Source organism: Penicillium manginii (assembly GCF_028828005.1).
Source record: "Penicillium manginii strain IBT 31320 chromosome Unknown utg000005l:1.0-5665137.0:1.0-5668048.0, whole genome shotgun sequence".
Taxonomy (NCBI): domain Eukaryota; kingdom Fungi; phylum Ascomycota; class Eurotiomycetes; order Eurotiales; family Aspergillaceae; genus Penicillium; species Penicillium manginii.
In genome coordinates, this window is record NW_026643106.1 from 2,240,815 (window position 1) to 2,259,667 (window position 18,853).

The 18,853-nt window shown below is 50.3% G+C and overlaps 6 protein-coding genes across 6 annotated transcripts; 4 read left to right on the forward strand and 2 right to left on the reverse strand.

Annotated features, from left to right (window-relative positions):
- Positions 1 to 536: 536 nt before the first annotated feature.
- On the forward strand, positions 537 to 2,006 carry N7533_007232 (glycoside hydrolase superfamily; the record flags this gene model as incomplete). The annotated part of the gene is made up of 1 exon (XM_057103882.1): positions 537 to 2,006. The coding sequence occupies one exon, from the start codon at positions 537 to 539 to the stop codon at positions 2,004 to 2,006; it is 1,470 nt and encodes a 489-aa protein (XP_056958839.1).
- A 496-nt stretch (positions 2,007 to 2,502) lies between these two features.
- N7533_007233 (hexose transporter protein) lies at positions 2,503 to 4,113 on the forward strand (the record flags this gene model as incomplete). The annotated part of the gene is made up of 1 exon (XM_057103883.1): positions 2,503 to 4,113. The coding sequence occupies one exon, from the start codon at positions 2,503 to 2,505 to the stop codon at positions 4,111 to 4,113; it is 1,611 nt and encodes a 536-aa protein (XP_056958840.1).
- Positions 4,114 to 4,486: 373 nt separating this feature from the next.
- Positions 4,487 to 7,260, forward strand: N7533_007234 (uncharacterized protein; the record flags this gene model as incomplete). The annotated part of the gene is made up of 6 exons (XM_057103884.1): positions 4,487 to 4,703; positions 4,766 to 5,412; positions 5,463 to 5,686; positions 5,771 to 6,181; positions 6,233 to 6,555; positions 6,629 to 7,260. 6 exons carry the CDS (start codon positions 4,487 to 4,489, stop codon positions 7,258 to 7,260), a joined length of 2,454 nt encoding a protein of 817 aa, XP_056958841.1.
- A 170-nt stretch (positions 7,261 to 7,430) lies between these two features.
- Positions 7,431 to 9,043, reverse strand: N7533_007235 (glycoside hydrolase family 88 protein; the record flags this gene model as incomplete). The annotated part of the gene is made up of 2 exons (XM_057103885.1): positions 7,431 to 8,747; positions 8,816 to 9,043. 2 exons carry the CDS (start codon positions 9,041 to 9,043, stop codon positions 7,431 to 7,433), a joined length of 1,545 nt encoding a protein of 514 aa, XP_056958842.1.
- Positions 9,044 to 9,310: 267 nt separating this feature from the next.
- On the forward strand, positions 9,311 to 11,607 carry N7533_007236 (glycoside hydrolase family 154 protein; the record flags this gene model as incomplete). The annotated part of the gene is made up of 3 exons (XM_057103886.1): positions 9,311 to 10,196; positions 10,253 to 10,469; positions 10,539 to 11,607. 3 exons carry the CDS (start codon positions 9,311 to 9,313, stop codon positions 11,605 to 11,607), a joined length of 2,172 nt encoding a protein of 723 aa, XP_056958843.1.
- A 395-nt stretch (positions 11,608 to 12,002) lies between these two features.
- On the reverse strand, positions 12,003 to 15,326 carry N7533_007237 (extracellular serine-threonine rich protein; the record flags this gene model as incomplete). Its single annotated transcript, XM_057103887.1, has 3 exons — positions 12,003 to 14,939; positions 15,006 to 15,191; positions 15,264 to 15,326. The coding sequence occupies 3 exons, from the start codon at positions 15,324 to 15,326 to the stop codon at positions 12,003 to 12,005; spliced, it is 3,186 nt and encodes a 1,061-aa protein (XP_056958844.1).
- Between the last annotated feature and the right edge of the window lie 3,527 nt (positions 15,327 to 18,853).

Consider the following 18,853-nt stretch of genomic DNA (forward strand, 5'->3'; position numbering starts at 1 on the left):
CGACCGTCCTGTAGAGGATATGACTTATGTATGGGTAATGGGTGGTACTGAGGTACAACTGACCCCAATCATATGACGTCATTATTGATGTAGAGCTCCTCTTTTTCGTTGTCGTAAATGAGTACTAAAGGTAGAGTTTTGGAACAGAGATGGTTTGTGATTGCAGGAAACCCAGACCAGGTTACAATTGCATATGGAAAAATAGGTCTTGTGCTCCTTCCTGAACATCCTCGGTTCCGACATCCCCGAATGCGTGCTCCACATTTGCCCCGCAAAGATCCCCAGGTTACCTGCATGTCTTGATAGAGTTGCGTGTTTGTGGCTCATTTTTAAGTGAGTGTTTTTCTATTTATCCGTCTTCGGCCTTTTGGTCGGGTAGGTCCGAGTCTATCCCCCGACCGGTCTTCTGCAGACTTGCGTGTACCTTGAACCTTAAATACTAGGTGCCTCGATCAGTATATCCAGCTCTCGGTATTGCAGCCACTCAAGTTTTTTTCACTCTTCTAGTATCTTGCAAACAGAGATAACTCATCATTATGCCAGCTGTGTTCTCCAAATTTGCTGGACTGGCTGTCTTTGTATGGGCATTGGCTTTGCCTATCGCCCAGGCAGACCAGCAAATCAGTATTACGACTACTACCTACTCCAGTACCTGGGAGGGCTGGGGTACATCTCTTGCCTGGTGGGCGAAGGCATATGGAGATAGAGATGACTTGGCCGACATTGTCTTCACTCTGGACTCGACCTATTGGGAGCCCGGTGGTGCAACTTTACCTGGGCTGGGAATGAACATCGTCCGATACAATGCAGGGGCTTGTTCGTGGAACACCATCAACGGATCTGTTACCATGTCGGCATCAGCAAATATCCCAGCCACGAAGCAGATTGAGGGATACTGGCTTGATGGACTGAGCACCGACCCCAGCTCTTCCAGTTGGAACTGGACGGTTGATGCCATGCAGAGAGCTATGATGTTGAAGGCACAAGACAGAGGCGCCAACATCTTCGAGCTTTTCTCCAACTCGCCGATGTGGTGGCAGCTCAGCAACCATAACCCCAGTGGTGGTGTTAATGGGGCCAGTAATTTCCCCTCGTCGCAGTATAAAAACCATGCCATTTACCTCGCTACGATTGCAAAGTACGCCCAGGACAACTGGGGGATTACATTTGACTCTATCGAACCCTTTAATGAACCTTCTTCTACCTGGTGGAAATCCACAGGAACGCAGGAGGGATGCTACATTGACGCCAACGCCCAGAAAGCAATCATTCCTATCCTTCACGATCAAATAAAGTCGCGTGGTCTCGACAGGACAACCATTGCTGCCTCCGATGAGAATGCATTCCAAGAAGCCGTGGACTCGTGGAATACCATTGGCAAAACCATACAACAGGCAAATGTCGGGCGAATGAATACGCATGGATACTCGGGCTCCAGTGGCCCACGCGATACGCTTCAACAGCTTGCCCGAGGCATCGGCCAGAAAGTATGGGATAGTGAATATGGCGACAATGATGGCACCGGTGATACCATGGTTAAAAACATCATGCTGGATCTCAGACTGCTAAGACCTGATGCCTGGGTGCAATGGCAAGTTCTCGATGGATCTGACTGGGGTCTTATCGCTGCCGATATTTCTGCCAGGACCCTTTCAAACGCGACGACGAAATACTATAACCTTGCCCAGTTTACTCGTCATATTCGGCCTGGTATGAAGTTGCTTGAAACAAATTCAACCAATGCTGTCTCAGCAATCGATGAGAACAGCCATACCTTGGTCATTGTCGCTGCCAACTGGGATGCAAACACGACTTTCGGCTTCGACCTCTCTGGCTTCTCTAAAGTCCCTGTCGATGGAACCAAAGTTTCCAGCTGGGTGACCGATGGTACTGGTGACAAGCTTTATGCTTCTGTTGGTGGCATTACTATAAAGGGAAAGAGCGTGTCTACCTCGCTAGGAGATGGTGCCGTTCAGACATTTGAGATCAATGGGGTGTACTTGTAAACCATGGAACTGATATCGCACAAGTCTCATATCCCGCACGACAGTAGTATTTAAGAAGCAACAATCAATTGGGTTCTTTTGAAGTGAAACACTTGAGCTATAGGTACGAATAGTAAAGGAGTAAAGGTACCAAGTGAGCCCAATTCACCGCGTAGAGAAGCCGGCAATTCGGCATAACACCCGGCCGACAACCACCCCGAGGCCGATGTAAACCCCGGAAACGCGGGGTACGAGACGAGAGTCCACGCCATATTCTAATTGCCCCTAGGATTGACTAGTTTTTATTCGAGCTAAATTAGCCGGGAAAATTAGCGCCCACGGTGCCTCGCAAGGCTCATGCAATGCTTGCTTCTCGCCATCTGCCGTCAATTACTTGGACCGGAGCCCGCGTGATGTTTCGGGGTATCCACCATCGAGTCCCATTTGGATGATGTATATATCGCTAGATGTATCCCCTTGAGAAATATTCAGTGTGTTCTCTCTCCCATCGAAAAAAATGGATAAACACAACGATCTCGCCGGAGAGGGTGCATTGTCCAGCTACGACTTTACTGGTGTCGTCTTGAAAGATGTCATCCCAAAGCGCGACAAACCATGGTGGAGGGATTTGCGATTGATCAAGCTGAATGCATTGCTTTTGTGTGCCCTTCTTACACAAACAGCTCAAGGTTTTGACGCCAGCATGATAAACGGCATGCAGGCACTTCCAGAATGGGTCAAATTCTTTGGACATCCTCAGGGAGCCCGGCTTGGTGCCATGACCTTTGGCCCAACAGGAGGAGTATTGATTTCAATACTCATATCTTCTCAGCTCTGTGACAAGTATGGGCGACGTTATCCCATTTGCGGTGGATCAATTCTCATTGTGATCGGCTCTGTTATCCAAGCCGCATCGAAGAATTACGCGATGTTTGTGTTTTCTCGATTCATGGTGGGATTTGGCCTGGGAATCGTGTCTGTCGCTGCACCTCCGCTGCTATCTGAAGTTGCCTATCCAACGCACCGAGGAAAGCTCGTCTCCTTCTACTTGGTCTCCTGGCCACTCGGGTCTTTGATCGCAGCATGGGCCACGTACGGCACCTTTCGCATGGAATCGTCCTGGAGTTGGAGATTACCCAGTCTTCTCCAATGTGTCTTTTCTATTGTACAGGCAGTCCTCAGTCTGTTCGCTCCGGAGTCCCCTCGTTGGTTGATCTACAAAGAGCGTGGCGACGAAGCCCTTGATATATTTGTTCGCTATCACGGCGACGGGGATCCCCAGTCTCGCCTCGCCCATTTTGAGATGGCCGAGATTACCGCAACTTTGCAAATGGAGAAGCTTCAGAAGAAGTCGCGCTGGGGAGAATGGATCTCAACCAAAGGAAACAGACATCGATTGTTCTTGGCATTGTACATACCTGCCATGCTGCAATGGTCTGGCAATGCGTTGATCTCCTACTATCTTCCAGAGGTTCTAAAAACGATTGGAATTACAGATTCAAAGACCCAACTCACCCTCAATGGCTGTATGTCTATCTGGAGTTTGGTTTCTGCTTGCTTCTTCGCAACTCTCGTCGATCGTGTTGGCCGCCGAGGTCTCTTTTTGATCGGCATGGGCGGCATGGGGATTTCTTATATTATCTGGACGATCTGCTCGGCTATCAACGAAAAGAAGGGCTTCAAGGACCACAGCTACGCCGGTGCGGTTCTGGCAATGATTTTCATCTACCAAGCACTTTACCATGCGTGTTCCCCAGTCGCGCCCACATACATCATGGAAGTGGTTCCTTACTCCTTGCGTTCCAAAGCTGCCATGCTTTACCAGCTGACAGGCAATTTGGCTGGCCTCTATAACAGCTTCGCGAACCCTGTCGCGATGGAAGCCATCTCATGGCGGTACTATATTGTGTGGGTGGTGATGATTGCTTTGAATTTCACATTAATATTCTTCTTCTTCCCCGAAACGAAGAATCGTGGTCTGGAAGAAGTTGCTGAGATTTTTGATGGACCCAACGCCCTCTCTGGAACGAACGCCATGAAGCAGTTGGGACTCGATGTCAACGCGGAGAATGCTGTAGCCATGGCAAGGGACACTAAATCGGCGGTGGAGCAGGTGGAACGCGTTTGATGACGTCACGTCAAGCACAGTAATTAGCAGTTTGTTTGCAGTAACCAGTTAGCATATGATGTCCGTCTATGAAATTTGAGCCGTTCATTCGACTACCATCAAACAGATACTTTGTAGATTTCCATACTAGGTAAACGCCCGGCGGAGGTCGGGGCGATGATCGGGAGGAGCTCCACCGAGCCCGGAGGAACTTCCCCGCACTTCCAATTTGTTTACCCCATACTTCTCCCTCCAATCAACCCATCTTCCGCCGATCATGCAGACGCCGATCTCGCAAAAAATATGGGCTTGTCTCGTTTCTTGCTCACCACCCTTTTCCGAGCTCGAGAATTAATGCATCATTCCCAGGGCAATAGCGCGACACATTGGCTTGATGGATTCGACTAACACAACCGAAGAGACCAGTACCACCGGAGCTGATCAAGAGCGACCATCGTGCCAGGGCTGTCGGCGGCGCAAGTTGAAGTGCTCCAGGGAGTCTCCGACGTGCTCTCAGTGTAACCGATTAGATTCCCCATGTGTTTACGACACCAAAAGGAGCAAGCCAGGATTGAAAACTGGCGCGGTTGAGGGCTTGAGTCGCCGTATCGGTATGTTTATCTGGTTTACTGCGCATTATGCTATGGACGAGATTAACTGATGAAATTTATAGAGGTACTCGAGGATACGCTTCGAGAGGTCCAGGCACGAGAAAGTGGCTCTCTAGGCGGTGGATATCAATCATCGAGTCCCGAGAACGGTCGTTTAGATGGGGTGGTGAACTTGCTCTCGACAGTCTGCCTGGAACTGTGCAAATTCAACAGCCGAAACACCCGCATAACAAATGACTCAAGCTCGGAGCGGATTTACCAGCCCTCACCAGGCTCCGAACGCGATGGTTCATCGGATTCGCCGGCTATGCATCACCCCCGGAAGAGGCGAAGAGTTGATACTTGCGGCAATCCAAACATCGAACTACAACTACCTTTGGAGGATCTGGAGGCTACATCAAGTCTGCCCGCACCGGACTTACTCGAAGAAATCGTGGATACATACTTCGAGAGAGTCCATCCTTGGATCCCAATTATACACGAAACTCGTTTTCGACGGCGAATGCATAATCCAGACCAAAGAGGATCTTTGGTTGTCATTCTTCACGCTATAGTGGTAGCGGCTATCCGGTTTACCAGTAATAGTGCTGTATCTCAAGTGGAAGCAGAGTCAAGGGCCAGGAGGTCGAGGAGTATCGTTGTTTTGACAGCGATGGATAGCCTTTCGGTCGAGAACCTACAGGCTTTGATCATCATTGCTTTCGACGATGTGAGTTTGACCTCCCGAAGGATAACTTCCAGACTGCTGATTAGTTCAAGATCGGAAATGGAAATACCTCTCGAGCGTGGTCGATTGTCGGATCCTTGACGAGAACCGTGGAATACCTGCGACTCAGTGTGGAAGACGAAGATCATGACACCCAAAGGCTACTCAAACCGTTACTTTCGCTGCCACCTTCTCGCAAGTGGGTAGAGGAAGAGGAGAGGAGACGAGTGTTCTGGAATATCTTTAATTTAGACCGATTCTGTTCGGTCGCAACGGGGTATGTGTGCAGTTATCTTCCAGCAATGCGATCATCTGCCACGTGCTCCCGACGTCCAACAAATCTAACATTTCTTATACATAGGTGGAACACGAGCCTTACTGCAGATGATGTCCATCGAAGACTGCCCGCAGATGGAGGGCTTTGGCATCGGGAAGAGCAAGTGACGACCCCATTCTTTGGAATTTGGGATCGATCAGAAGCACGAATCGGAAACTCGATCGCATTTCTACCGGCTCAGTATTCGAGTATCCCGAAGAGCCCCGAGTCACCAACCGAATCTCCCGCACAATATGGATCCCCACAATTGGCATCTCCTGGCACAACACAGCCAGACATGTCAACCGTGGGGGCATTCGCCTATTGCGTAGAGGCAACGGAATCCCTAAGTCGAGTCACGACATTTTTTCTCCAGCAAAAAATTAACTTCCATGACCGACGTGAGGTTAGCAGTTGGCTTACCCGTTTCAAAGAGCTGGACCTCCGGCTTGTACAGTAGGAAAATGCACCCGATCACGCCTTGGATAGTACTAACGTCTGTTTCAGCTGGAAGATGTTTCTTCCTCAAAAATGGAGGGATTCGAACATTTCACGCCAACCAACATTGGTTAATATGGATCCAAATCTGACGCTTGCTCACGTTACTCATAACACATCAATGATTCTTTTACATCAGCGTATAGGATATCCACCTGCAGAGTGGGCGAATATTGTTCGACTTCCTAGCGTCTGCAGCGCTGAGACATGCCAAAATGCCGCGATTGAGATCCAGAACATGACGGCCAAATATCTGGACAATACTCCTATAATTCATCCCGTGTCGAATCAATTCGTCTTCTGCGTATTTGTCGCCGCCCGTGTTCTACTAGGTAAGAGCATCCCTTTTTAACTACAGCCGACTGCCCATTGGTGAATATTCAAGCGACTGATTAATGGCTCTAGTTCACTGGCGTTACTATAATACCGAGCTTACCCAAGAACTCTGGTATCTGGTTGATAGCCTCGAGGAAATGGCTAGGAGATGGCGCGGAGCTACTTCACTGACTTCATCCCATAATCGTTGCCTGGCTAGTACCTACGCAGATCACCTCCGTGATCTTCATCGGCGCTGCTTAGCTGCTCCAAATTTCAACGTCGATGTACTGGGATACTCGACTGTTATTTCAAGCCACCATGCCCCTTCTAGTGCTGGGTCTGTGGTATCTCATCTTTCTCCATTAGCTCAGCAACATCAGCAATATCAAGGAGATTCACCTCAAAATGCCCCTCGCCCAGGTTTTTCTCAAGAGATTGATACAGGGCTGTCCCGTTCTGCAACACACTGGCCTCACGCTGATGACTTTGTCGTCCCTCAACATGCAAATGCTCAACTTGATCAAGCCATGAGGACTTACCCCGTCAACGGTCACAACCAGGCGGATGAACTATCGAATATCTCTTATCTTCTCCTTGATCAGCAATTTATGGATATGGATCGCGTTATTAGTTTGGATGATATGATGTTTACAAATACCATGGCGTCTGTGAATGCAGGAGCGGGAGACTCCTTGTCAGGGGTTAATGGCCAGGCGTAATAAATACTACCATTACTCAAGGCTTCATGATTTACACGCCTGTCCTTATAACTAGTAACTACTAGTACTATCATATAGCTGGGCGAAGATGACTTTGGAAGTTTGAAGTTTGTTAATTGTAAATGGCCCAAATTCTATCATGGCAACTGTGATTTATGTGGAGTCGCAGCTCAAAGAAGTCCCATGCGAAGCAATCGATTTCCAAATTCAATCAGATAATAATCCCCATATACCAGCCCATGATCCCAATAGCGGCGATGATCGAGCGCATTGTAGTTTGCCGTCGCATTCTTTAAAATGCTGTCAAATGTTGTATTGGGCCGAACATCTTTCACGGATACTTGGCCATCCCGAACTGTGATTTCTGCCTTCTCAGCTAGAGAAAACGCCAGAGCATCTTCGACCAATGCGAGCGCAGCGTCAAGATAGCGACGACCCTGTTCATATTCACCTCGGGCAATCAGACTCTGTGCCAAGACAAGCATTCCATTCGCGGCGATTGCTCCAGCCGATGAATCACGAAGCGGATTTGTCTCGTCAATGGGGGCATCCCAATCCCAGAGCGGGACGAAGCGTCCACAAGTACGGCTTGACGAGGAGTCGTTGTAGCCCGCATCGTCAGTTTTTACTTTCCGCTCGACACAGCCCGGAGACCTTTCCAGACGGAGAAGAAAGTACTCAGCAAGTCCACACGCAGCTGTGAGGAATTCTCTATGACCTGTCCACTGGAATGTTTGCGCGTATCCAAGGATACCCCATGCTTGACCGCGAGCCCAGGTTGAATCTTTCGCATAGCCCTGACCGGTGCGAGCCTCTTTGAAGTCCCCAGTCTTCGGATCGAAATTGGTAACGTGGACTGTGCTGAATAGAGGGCCGTCATACCCTTCTCGGTGTGAATATGTGCCAGTCTCATGGCGAAGATGAGCTCGCAGGAGCTTGTGGGCGTGTGTAGTCGCTGCAGAGGACATACTCTTATTCCCAGTATGCGCTGCTGCATAGTAAAGTAGATCGAGGTTACACATCGAGTCGATGATTACCAAAAAGTCTTGGTCCATCGACGTGATATTCACGCCCTTTTGCGTCAGTTGATCCCATGAGCGGAAGGCGCCCACTTTGGCGTTATACCGCGTGTAAAGGCTTTCGGCGGCTGTGACTATCGTTGAAAGTGCGCGCTCATCATGGAAAAGCTCCCAGCGGGGTCGCATTGACGGCTGAATGATGAATGACATGTCGTGGGTATCGGTACGAAGACTCATGTTGTGAATAGGCTCGGACCAGATTTCACCCAACTTCCGCAACTCCTTCAGAATAGAGGTACTGTCTTTCTTGATCCCCGTTGACTGTGGAAATTTGATCATGCGCTCAATAAGAGCATAGATTGAGCCGGGGAAGAAGCCGCATGTCCAAAAGTCCGCTTCGCGGCAATAATACTTTCCGGCATCTGGGCCAGACTGCGGGACGTATTCCGGATAGGCGGTTATTGGATTCTGAGAAATTGTCAGTAAATTAAATCTTGAGAAAATCAACTTCAATGTGAAGGACGTGGCTATCTCACGTTATTTTCGAGACATGTGTCCGCTGCCCGAAGAATCTTAGCGGTAATATTCTCGCTGTATAGTTCACGTAATTGAATATCAAGGGCTTGCGGTATATCATTTCCAGATAGCTGTGGCTTGCTGAAAATATCATCCTCATTGGATGTGAAACTGTAGGCTTCGGTCATTTCGGGAGATTTCGAGTCCGAACTGTCACTGAGACGATCCATGAGATCGCAGACATTCATAGTGCAAAGCGAAAATGGAAAGAAATAACGGATGCATGTATTAATTTCAAAAATTTGCGAGGCCATGTCTATATAATGTTTCATCGATGTCACCTTCCCAAGCAACCGATTGGATACTCCGATGCTGCGTTAGTGCTAGCGGCCGATACCTCGCCCGATGCCCGAGACTTCCCCCGAGCCCCGAGGCTCGGTGGGATATGCTAGGAGGGGTAAAATAACAATCAGGGCCGGAAGCTCTCTGCCTTCATATTCGAGGAACTAATTACAATGCCTCAATTGACAGGCTTCTCAGACAATGCTTTTCGCACCAGGGAGGATGTGGTCACAGCAGCCCTCGCCTTGTTGCGTCCGCTCACGCCTTACTTTTCGACGAACAAGGGCCGCATCCGCCTTCCAATCTCAACGGGCGTTCATTTTGATGAAACTGCCGCCCAGGTCGAAGGATTTGTCCGGCCACTGTGGGCTGTTGCAACATTGCTGCAATTTGCGTCCTCTATAGCCAGCGATGATTCGGTCGGTGCTGCCCTGGCAGATCAAATCCATGAAGTGACCAATCCATGGATTTCGGGTCTTTCAGCGGCCACTGATCCTGAAAGTCCAGAATATTGGGGAGCAATCGACGATATGGACCAGCGGATGGTTGAAGCCGAAGTCGTCAGCTTTGCGTTGTTAGCTGAACCGGAGAAGCTATTTAACGACCGCGACCAGGAGACACAACAAAACATCACGGCATGGCTTCGTGGAATGAACGGAAAGCAAATGCCACCAAACAACTGGCGATGGTTTCGCGTATTCTCTAATCTTGCACTGATAAAGGTGTGTGGAGTTCCAGCCAACCAAGTGATGGAAGAGCTCAAGGCGGATCTCGCCGTGCTCGATTCCTTCTATCTTGAGGATGGATGGTCAGGCGATGGTCCCTGGCTGTCCACGAACGAAGAAAACGAACAAGAAATGGAATTTCAAAGATCGGGACGTCGCGATGGAATCGGCAAAGGTCGGCAGGTTGACTACTATTCCGGCAGCTTCGCGATTCAATTCAGCCAGCTGCTTTTCGCCAAATATGCGGAAGATATCGATCCCGATCGGGTTTCTCGGTATAGACAACAAGCACGCGACTTTGGCGCGTCCTTCTGGCGGTATTTTGATGCAGGCGGTATGTTGATCTCTCTGCTAGAACCATTCGCCCAGTCTATCGCTAATGTATGCTAGGATCGGCTATCCCATTTGGTCGATCCCTAACATATCGCTTCTCATGCGGCGCATTTTTTGCTGCATTGGCAGTTAGCCCCGTGCCTGACATGCCATGGCCATTATCAACGCCGGGTCAAGTTAAAGGATTTCTTTTGCGTCACCTGCGATGGTGGGCCGAGCATTCAACCGATATTTTCTACCCCGATGGAACATTAAGTATCGGGTGGCTATATCCGTGAGTACCCCAAACTCGACGTTAGATGTGGCTATGAATGCAAGTTGGAAAAACTGATCATATCTATAGGAACATGTACATGAGCGAAGACTACAATTCCCCCCAGTCTCCCTACTGGTGCCTGAAGACCCTGATCGCAGTATCTCTCGCAAAGGACAGCGAGTTTTGGGCCGCAGAGGAAGAGCCTTATCCATCTTTTTTTCAGCCCCAACTCTCACCTGCTCCTAGACAAATTCTCAGTAATCACCCGGCCGGGAATCATCATTTCTGCCTGTCTCCTGCACAATTCGTCGCATGGCCAATGAAGGCAACACAGGCGAAGTATTCCAAATTCGAATACTCTTCGACCTTTGCTTTCTCGGTTCCGACGGGTCCTCTGATTCAGCAAATCGCGCCAGATTGTACATTGGCTCTAAGTAGAGATGGAGCTGAGACATGGGCTGTGAAGTGGAAATGTTCCGAGCCAGAATTTCCAACTGTTCAGTTTCGAACATCCACCGGACTGCATTCCATCTCTGCCGCGTCGGTCAGGTGGTACCCTTGGGGAGACAAACAAGTCGAGGTCAAAACGACACTTATTCCACCCACCGATAGATGGCCTGACTGGCATGTTCGAATCCACCATGTTCGTGTCAACTTTTTCCTGCGCACATTGCACACGGTTGAAGGTGGATTTGCCTCTCCAAGTCGACGACTGAAAAATGGCTTAAAACTGCCCATTATCAAGTCTGTGAACGAAGATATGACTATTGGGACAGAGGGTTTACTTGAAGACGCAGAATCTGTGCTGATTCTTTCATCAGCTGGTGCTAGCGGTCTTTCGAGTCAGGTGGCCATCTCTTGGCCGTCAAAAAGTTCTTCTATCAAGGCGCAGGCTCTGAAGCCGGACGGCAACACTAATATCGCCTGTCAAAGGACCTTAATTCCTGTCATCGAGCGCGATTCGATACATGGTCTAGAAACAGGTGATGAATTAGTTTTCATCACGCGCGTGTTTGCGATATCTGCGTCTGCAAATTGCAATCGCAAGATCGACCGTCTTGCAGATCGATGGAGGGACCAACCGAGGGTTTCTATAGGGGAAGAAAGCCATGAGGGTGACTGCATCTTTTGGACACCTGAGCTTGGCCTAGAATAAGACAATCTAGACTCACTGTTACGAATACATCAACACATTCTAAGCCACCCATTACTCGGAATGATTTACCTCTGGAATTTTAGATTTCATTTATCGGCTAAAAACAGGAACAGAATTCACGAGGTCTATCGCATGCGATTAGGGAGTGAATATTACAGTACAAATCAAAATACCTCGTGAGGGGCATTAAACCAGTCCGTTCACGGCTTGAATCGTGTATCGTGCCCGCTGTTACCGAACAACACGAGCGTGAAGGAAAACATGAGAATAGAAATAGGAAACGCGCTCTGGGCACTTGACAGGAAAGATATCTTGAACAAAAATAGAATTTAAAAAGTCACAGGAGCCGCAGCGCAGATGGCTCGGAAATCAAAGTCACAGGTTGATTGAGATGTCTAAAGGAGGAGGCCCAGGAAAGCAGCAATGGATCCCACCAGGAGACTGGAAGCGATCGAGATGCTTGAAGCCGAGTTGAAGAGTGGAGTGGCACTGGCAGAGGGGACTGCGCTGGCAGTGGACTGTCTGAAGGCACTGGTGCTCAAGGTGGAGGAAGCAGCGGCAGGCGCGGGGACCTTTCCAGTGTTGACTGGAGAAGCGCCGCTGGGACCGGCCGGGACGAGACCGACGGTCTGAGTGGCTCCAGCAACGGTATTAGTGTTGGTGACAAAGGTCACTTGCGGAACGGTAACAGTGTGAGTGCCGTAGGTGATGGTTGTGCAAGGGAGCGAAGGGGCGGAGGTAACCGCGCTCGAGGCTGCAGTGCCCCCAATAGCGTCAGCGCCGCTGGTAGCGGTAGTAGCAGGGACCGAAACATGAGGAGCCAAGGTGATTGTTGAGGGAATAGCAGTCACAATACCAGGGTTCTTGTCAACCCACTGAGCGCAAATACCGGTGAAGTAGGACAGAGCAGAGGAAATCTCCGCCTTGGATCCTCCCCAAGCTTGGATACAAGAAATGACCTTCTTGGTGAATTCCTTGTTGGGGCAGAAGCAAGAGGCATCACTGTTGGAAGTACACTTGGGAGCCAACGTGAGCCAGGTGTTGAGACACTGGGGTACAGTGTTGGGGCAAGGAGAAGAAGGAGCCGGAGTCGAGCCAGAGACGGGAGAGGTGCCAGAAGGAGCAGAGCCAGTCTCTCCAGCAGTTGCACTGGCAGAACACTTGGTGCAGACGGTGGAGGTAGAGGTCAAAGTCACAGTGGACACGGTGGTACCGGTAGAAACAACGGCAGAGCCACCAGTGGTAATCGTGCTGGTGACGGGGCAGGTTGTGACAGTAGTATAGGTCACCACGGTAGTCGTGGAGTCCTCTGGAGCTGCGGGTGTAGAGCCGGCATCGACGCTAGAAGGACCAGGTGTCTCGGATGTAACAACAGTGACAGCAGGGGTGGTCTCAGTAACGGCGGGGGTTGTTGCTGGGATACCAGGAGCAGTAGTCGCACCACCAGTACACTTGGTGCAGATAGTAGAGGTGGAGGTCAATGTCACTGTAGAGATAGTGGTACCGGTAGAGACGCTAGTCGAACCAGCGGTGGTAATGGTGCTAGTAACGGGGCAGGTAGTCACTGTAGTGTAGGTGACAACCGTTGTTGTAGAATCCTCGGGCACAGTAGGAGTGGAAGTCGATCCAGCATCAACGCTAGACGGACCGGGTGTCTCTGAGGTAACAACAGTGACAGCTGGGGTGGTCTCAGTGTCGGTCTCGGTGTCGGTCTCAGTGGCACCGGGAACAATAGGAGTGCTCTGGGGGACACCAGGGGCGGTCGTGGAGCCAGTGCACTTGGTACAAATAGTAGAGGTGGAAGTCAGAGTCACTGTAGAGACAGTAGTGCCAGTGGTAACGACAGAGGATCCTCCAGTAGTGATAGTGCTGGTAACTGGGCAGGTGGTAACAGTGGTATACGTGACGACTGTAGTTGTGGAGTCCTCAGGCACGCCAGGGGTCGAGCCAGCATCAACACTAGAGGGGCCAGGTGTTGAAGAAGTGACACCAGTGACAGCTGGGGCGGTCTCAGTATCGGTCTCGGTAGCACCGGGGGCAGTAGGAGTGCTCTGGGGAACACCGGGTGCAGTTGTTGTACCGGTGCACTTGGTACAGATAGTGGAAGTGGAAGTCAGAGTGACGGTAGAGACGGTGGTGCCAGTGCTGATAATAGATGAACCGGCAGTAGAGATAGTGCTTGTCACGGGGCAGGTGGTAACGGTGGTATATGTGACAACGGTGACAGTTGAATCAGGAGGAACCGAGGAGCCATCAGCAGGCCCGGAGGGAGTCGAAGTACCGGCAGGGGGTGCAGGCGAGGTGACTGGCGAGCTTCCACTTGGGACAGAGGGAGTCGAAGTACCGGCAGGGGGTGCGGGTGAGGTGACTGGAGAGCTTCCGCTGGGAACAGCTGGGGTTGACTCGGCAGGCGAAGTAGCAGCCGGAGGAGTACCAGCGGGAGAGGACTCTGTAGGAGGAGTTCCAGCACCAGTGGTCTCAGTGACGGGGCAGACAGTGGTGTAAGCTGGGATGGTTGAAGTCACGACAGTAGTAGAGTCGGCAGGGCAGTCAGTCACCGTAGCCGCACAGCTAGTAATGGTGATTTCGCTAGTCGTGTAGACGGTCGATGTGGTGAACTTGCCCGGGGTACCAGCAGCGGGAGTAGTGGTACCAACAACAGGAGTAGAGACACCAGCTGCCGAAGAGGGAACAGATACCGAGGGGCCAGAGCCTGTGGGAACTGACACAGGAGAGCTAGCAGGAACTGAGATGCCGGGCTTTCCAGGGATTGACACCACAGTGCTTCCAGCGGGGACGGAGCCTGTAGGAGACGAGATGCCAGGAACAGATGCCGCGGGAGTAGTGGTAGGGCCAGTAGGCAAGGTTGTTGCGGTGTTACCGGGGGTACAGTCAAAGCCAATTGAGTAGATACCGAAATCACAGCTATCGTGCTTGCTGTCATCAGGCAGTTCGAACGAGACTGAAGTTGCACCACCACACTGGTCGTTTTCGATGGTGGTTCCAGCAGACGAGCAGGAAGCGGTGTTGCGGCAGGAAGAGCCGTCAGGCATGCCGTAGATGATGTGCAAATCGGTCTCTTCGGAGGTGGAGATGTGGAAATGAGTGACGGAGAAGGCATTCTCATCGGAGCTGGAACCGGAGCTGGAACCAGAGCCAGAGCCAGAACCAGAACCAGAGCTAGAGCCAGAGCCGCAAGAGAACGAAGGGGCAGACGAGCTGCTACCACTCGAACTGCTCGAGCTGCCACCGGAATAGCCACCTAGAGAGCCACTGCTGGAGCTGCTGCTAGATCCAGTGCCCTTGGAGGCAGTACCAGTAATGCATTTTTCCTATAATCAAGACTGATGTTAGTATAATCCTGATCTCCACAAGGCAAGTATAAGTTCACAACGTACACCACGCTTGGCGAGACCAGCTCCGCCAAAGCTATTGCTGCATTGAAAGCCAGAGAAGTCAAAGCCACCATATTGCGAGAACGATCCATCAGCCAGGCCCGACCAGTCGAAGCCCTTCTGCTGGTGCTCGTTACACTTGTTGGGGGAACGGCCCGGGCTGGAGTAGCATTTCTCGGAGCCCCAGTACTAGAGAGAGAGAGAGATTGATATTAGCAACACACCCTAGAACCATATTTGTTCTGAATGATTTCAACATACCCCGGAAGTGGCCTGGGAGACAGCCAGAAGCGTCGCAAAGACGAAAGAAGTAGCACCCTTCATGATGAGGGGCAGTCAACGAATAACAAGAGAATCAACGAAGGGAAGTTTTGGAAGAGGAGAAAATAAGAGAAGATTGCGAGATCGAAGAGAGAGAAGATAGAGATAGACAGAGAGTCCAAGTGAATGTTAACAAGCCAGAGGCAGCGATTGAAGTTGAACGACGAAGGGAAGGGAAGAGAGGCTCCCTTGGGCGATTGAGGTTTGATAGTGAATGGTTCCAATAGAGGAAAGTAGAGAGCAAAATAGAAAATACTATAAGAAAGAAAAGAAAAGAAAAGAGGGTCCAAACCAGGACAAAACACAAACAATGGACCGGGGGCCTTGAACACAATACAAACCCGACCAAAGCTGGTGGGCGAAGCCTTCTTTAAACTGCACGACAACGACCAGAGAACCACTCCGTACAGCCGCCAAGGGTCCTTTGAACCCAGAGCTTGCTCTTTCTGGAATTGTGACGAGCGAGTGGTAAGACATCTTGTCAGAGGATCCCTCACTTCTTCCAATCGGCATAGGGCTGGCCGACCATATGAAACGGGATGGCGCCCACCACGGTGCAGGGGTATGAGAAGATTGGCTAGTGCAGGAACATGCTGGAGTTCACTGGAGTCCACTACAGCCAAGGGGTCCGCTTCATTGACACCTCCACTGGGAATGGGACATCCTCCGGCGCGATCCGTTAACTAAAGAGGAGGATGGGGAATGGGATGGACCAATGAACCAGATGTGCGAGGGTCAAAAATAACCTTGATCATTGGTGGCTCGTCTGAGAATAGGTGACGACAGTTCAGAAAGCCGCCGGATCGACATTTGCAGGGTGAGTAGCAGCAGCAGCTGAACGGGGTACATCTGTTGTTCCCTGCAAGTCGACTTTGACTCCCCGCTTGGTGGGGCTCACCACAGATGGGATACCAAGCGACATCCTAGGATGCATACAGATCAGTTATCCCCATCCAAGTTCCATTGCAGATTACCACCAGTAAGGGAAACCCTTCAAACAGTTTGTCCTGCAGGCGGGAACTGCAGGCTGAGCAAAAAGTGAAAATAATAAAAATAAAAATAAAAATAAAAATAAAAATAACAAAAGCAACACAGAAACCCAGTTTGGCGCCGGCGTCGCGCCCTGACAGTTTGGAAGCCTCGGGATGGAGACTGGTCACTTACTCCCCACCATCAAATCAGGCTGGCATACAAAAATCCCTGAACGTGACTGCCGACCGCCCCGTGCTTTATGGTTAACACATTCAATCAGCGATCGCTGATCGCTGATCGTATTGGAGTGGAGTTAGACGCCGGGCAGCATTACAATTGTCCAACCAGCGCCCATCGCGCCGTGATTTCTTTCTACACGCGCCAAAAGCAACCTGACCAGGCAGCGACCCTCCCATTCTGCAACAATAATTCGACTATGCAACTATGACAGTTAACCCACTTTTTTTTCCCTCTTTTTCTTTCACTGTTGACTTGGGTTGATTGTTCACTTTGCTTTTTCAGGGGTAAATCCCGACCCAAGGGGTTGTGGCGTCCAAGTTGGAGCTTTCGCTTGTCTTCTTCCCCTGTGGCGTCGGTACCTGGACGGAGGTCTTGTCTTGTCTGGGCTTGATTTGAGCCAAGAGCAAACCCGTCCAGCCTCAGACGGTCCAGAACTCCGTTGAATGGGAGGGACAAGTGCAGACACCTTGCAGTAAATGGCTAGTCTAGTCCTCACTAGGCTCGGGTTAGAGGGTCTATAGGGTCTATTCTGTGTAGCCGATGCTATCCATCTCCAACCCTTTGGGATTTCATTCTTGTGGTCCCTTCCGTGATTGCCGAGCTTCCCCACTGAACCAGCCCTGGAGGATCTAGATCCTGGAGCAGGTAAAAGGCTGAAAAAAAAAATAGTCAACATCGATAACATTCGGCCATAACCTTGCTCCCAAGCAGGGAAGAACAATTGTTTGCATGAATTGATTGCCATTTTTCTTCTCGGGCTGCAATGCTTGACTACCTAGGCGTATTACTTCGTGCTGCTCAAGGACCATGCGAGGAGAGTTCTTTGACCCTTCCCCCTGGTGGTGTTTCATGATGCCTTTGCAGAAACCCGAGCGGCTAAAAATATCAGCGAATGGGGGCGACCACATGGATCTGACGTCGAACCGCCAGCCTTGAAAGGAATCATGCAAAGTCTCGCAAACCTATCCAGTGCACTATAATTGGTTTGGTCCTTTCTGAATGTCTGGTGTACATAGATGAGTCGTTCCACCGCGCACACAAGGTTGCATTGTTCGTAACCCTGCAGCGATGTGGCTTACAAGATTCTGAGAACCCGTTTCAGGTACGCCCTTGTTCGACTTAGGGCTAGAGAGTGCATATTTCTTATGTAAGAAGGCTAAAAGCCCTGTTTCATCCTTCAAGTTTCTGCTCTGCGGGTTTGCAATTGATGTATTCTTTTCGACCTGTCTCCTGCTGTTCGCGTAGCACATGAAGTAATTCGGATATTAGCTAGTTGTCTGATGTTCAGAGGGTCTGTCTATCTATCTGGGTCAAGGTCTTTTGTTTCCGGGGCCGTTGAGCCACTTGGCCCTAGCTTTCTGAGACCGCAAGTGTATCACCATGGTCAAGCCCGGAGCACGGCAGCCTCAGCCCGGCTTGGGGAAGCTTGTGTGGAGAATTGACGGATTGAGGGCAGTGAAGGGCTCGGTGCCAAGAACCTTGACTTGCCTTGGCTGCCTCTGGCTTTTCAATGTGGACACTCCATTGCTCTTTATGTGATACTCTCCGGAGTAGACAGCTACTCCATTTAGTTAACTCCGCTGGGACGGACTGTCAAATACATCCGGGCAACGTACATCCCCGTCAATGACATGGTAACCCTACGCCACACTCTCTGCATAGCCTCCTCCGTCTGGCTCAGTGGGGGGAGGATGCCGAGCTGGGATGGACTAGGTACCTAGGAAGGTACAGAGGCAGGCACTAAGATAAACTATTGAGATAGCAAACACTAGTTGCGGATTATCTACTGTTCAGGGAAAAGATAGATTTGGATTTTTTTTTTAGATTGGTAATAATCTGAATGGTCACAACACATCCATCACTCATCGTAGAAGAGGATTAAGAGAACGCCGTAGAAAGACAGGAGGTATGACCCTCTCCCGAGTGCAGCTGGGGAGTACATGGCAAAAAAAAAAGACAAGGAGAGAAAGTAAAGGGAAAGGAAAGAAAGTTGGCAGCATAAACATCCAATGCATAGAACAACAATCGATCAACTTTTGGGTCATCAGAACCAACATCGACCAACTTTTGAAGACATAGAATGCGGGGTGCGCAGCAGATGGAATTTCCCATCTCCAACCACAGAGAGATAGATACAGATTGGTCAAGAGGTGAGGGCGTTGACTAGCGCCTCGGGGAAATATCGGCTGCGGCCCATGAGCCAAGTCTACCAGAGACTCGAAACAATTGAACGGCGTCCGTGTGTATCATGCGATCTTATTTTAAATCGAAACTTCGTGATTCATCAAGGGCTGGGTAGTCCAGCCGGGGGAGTTTGG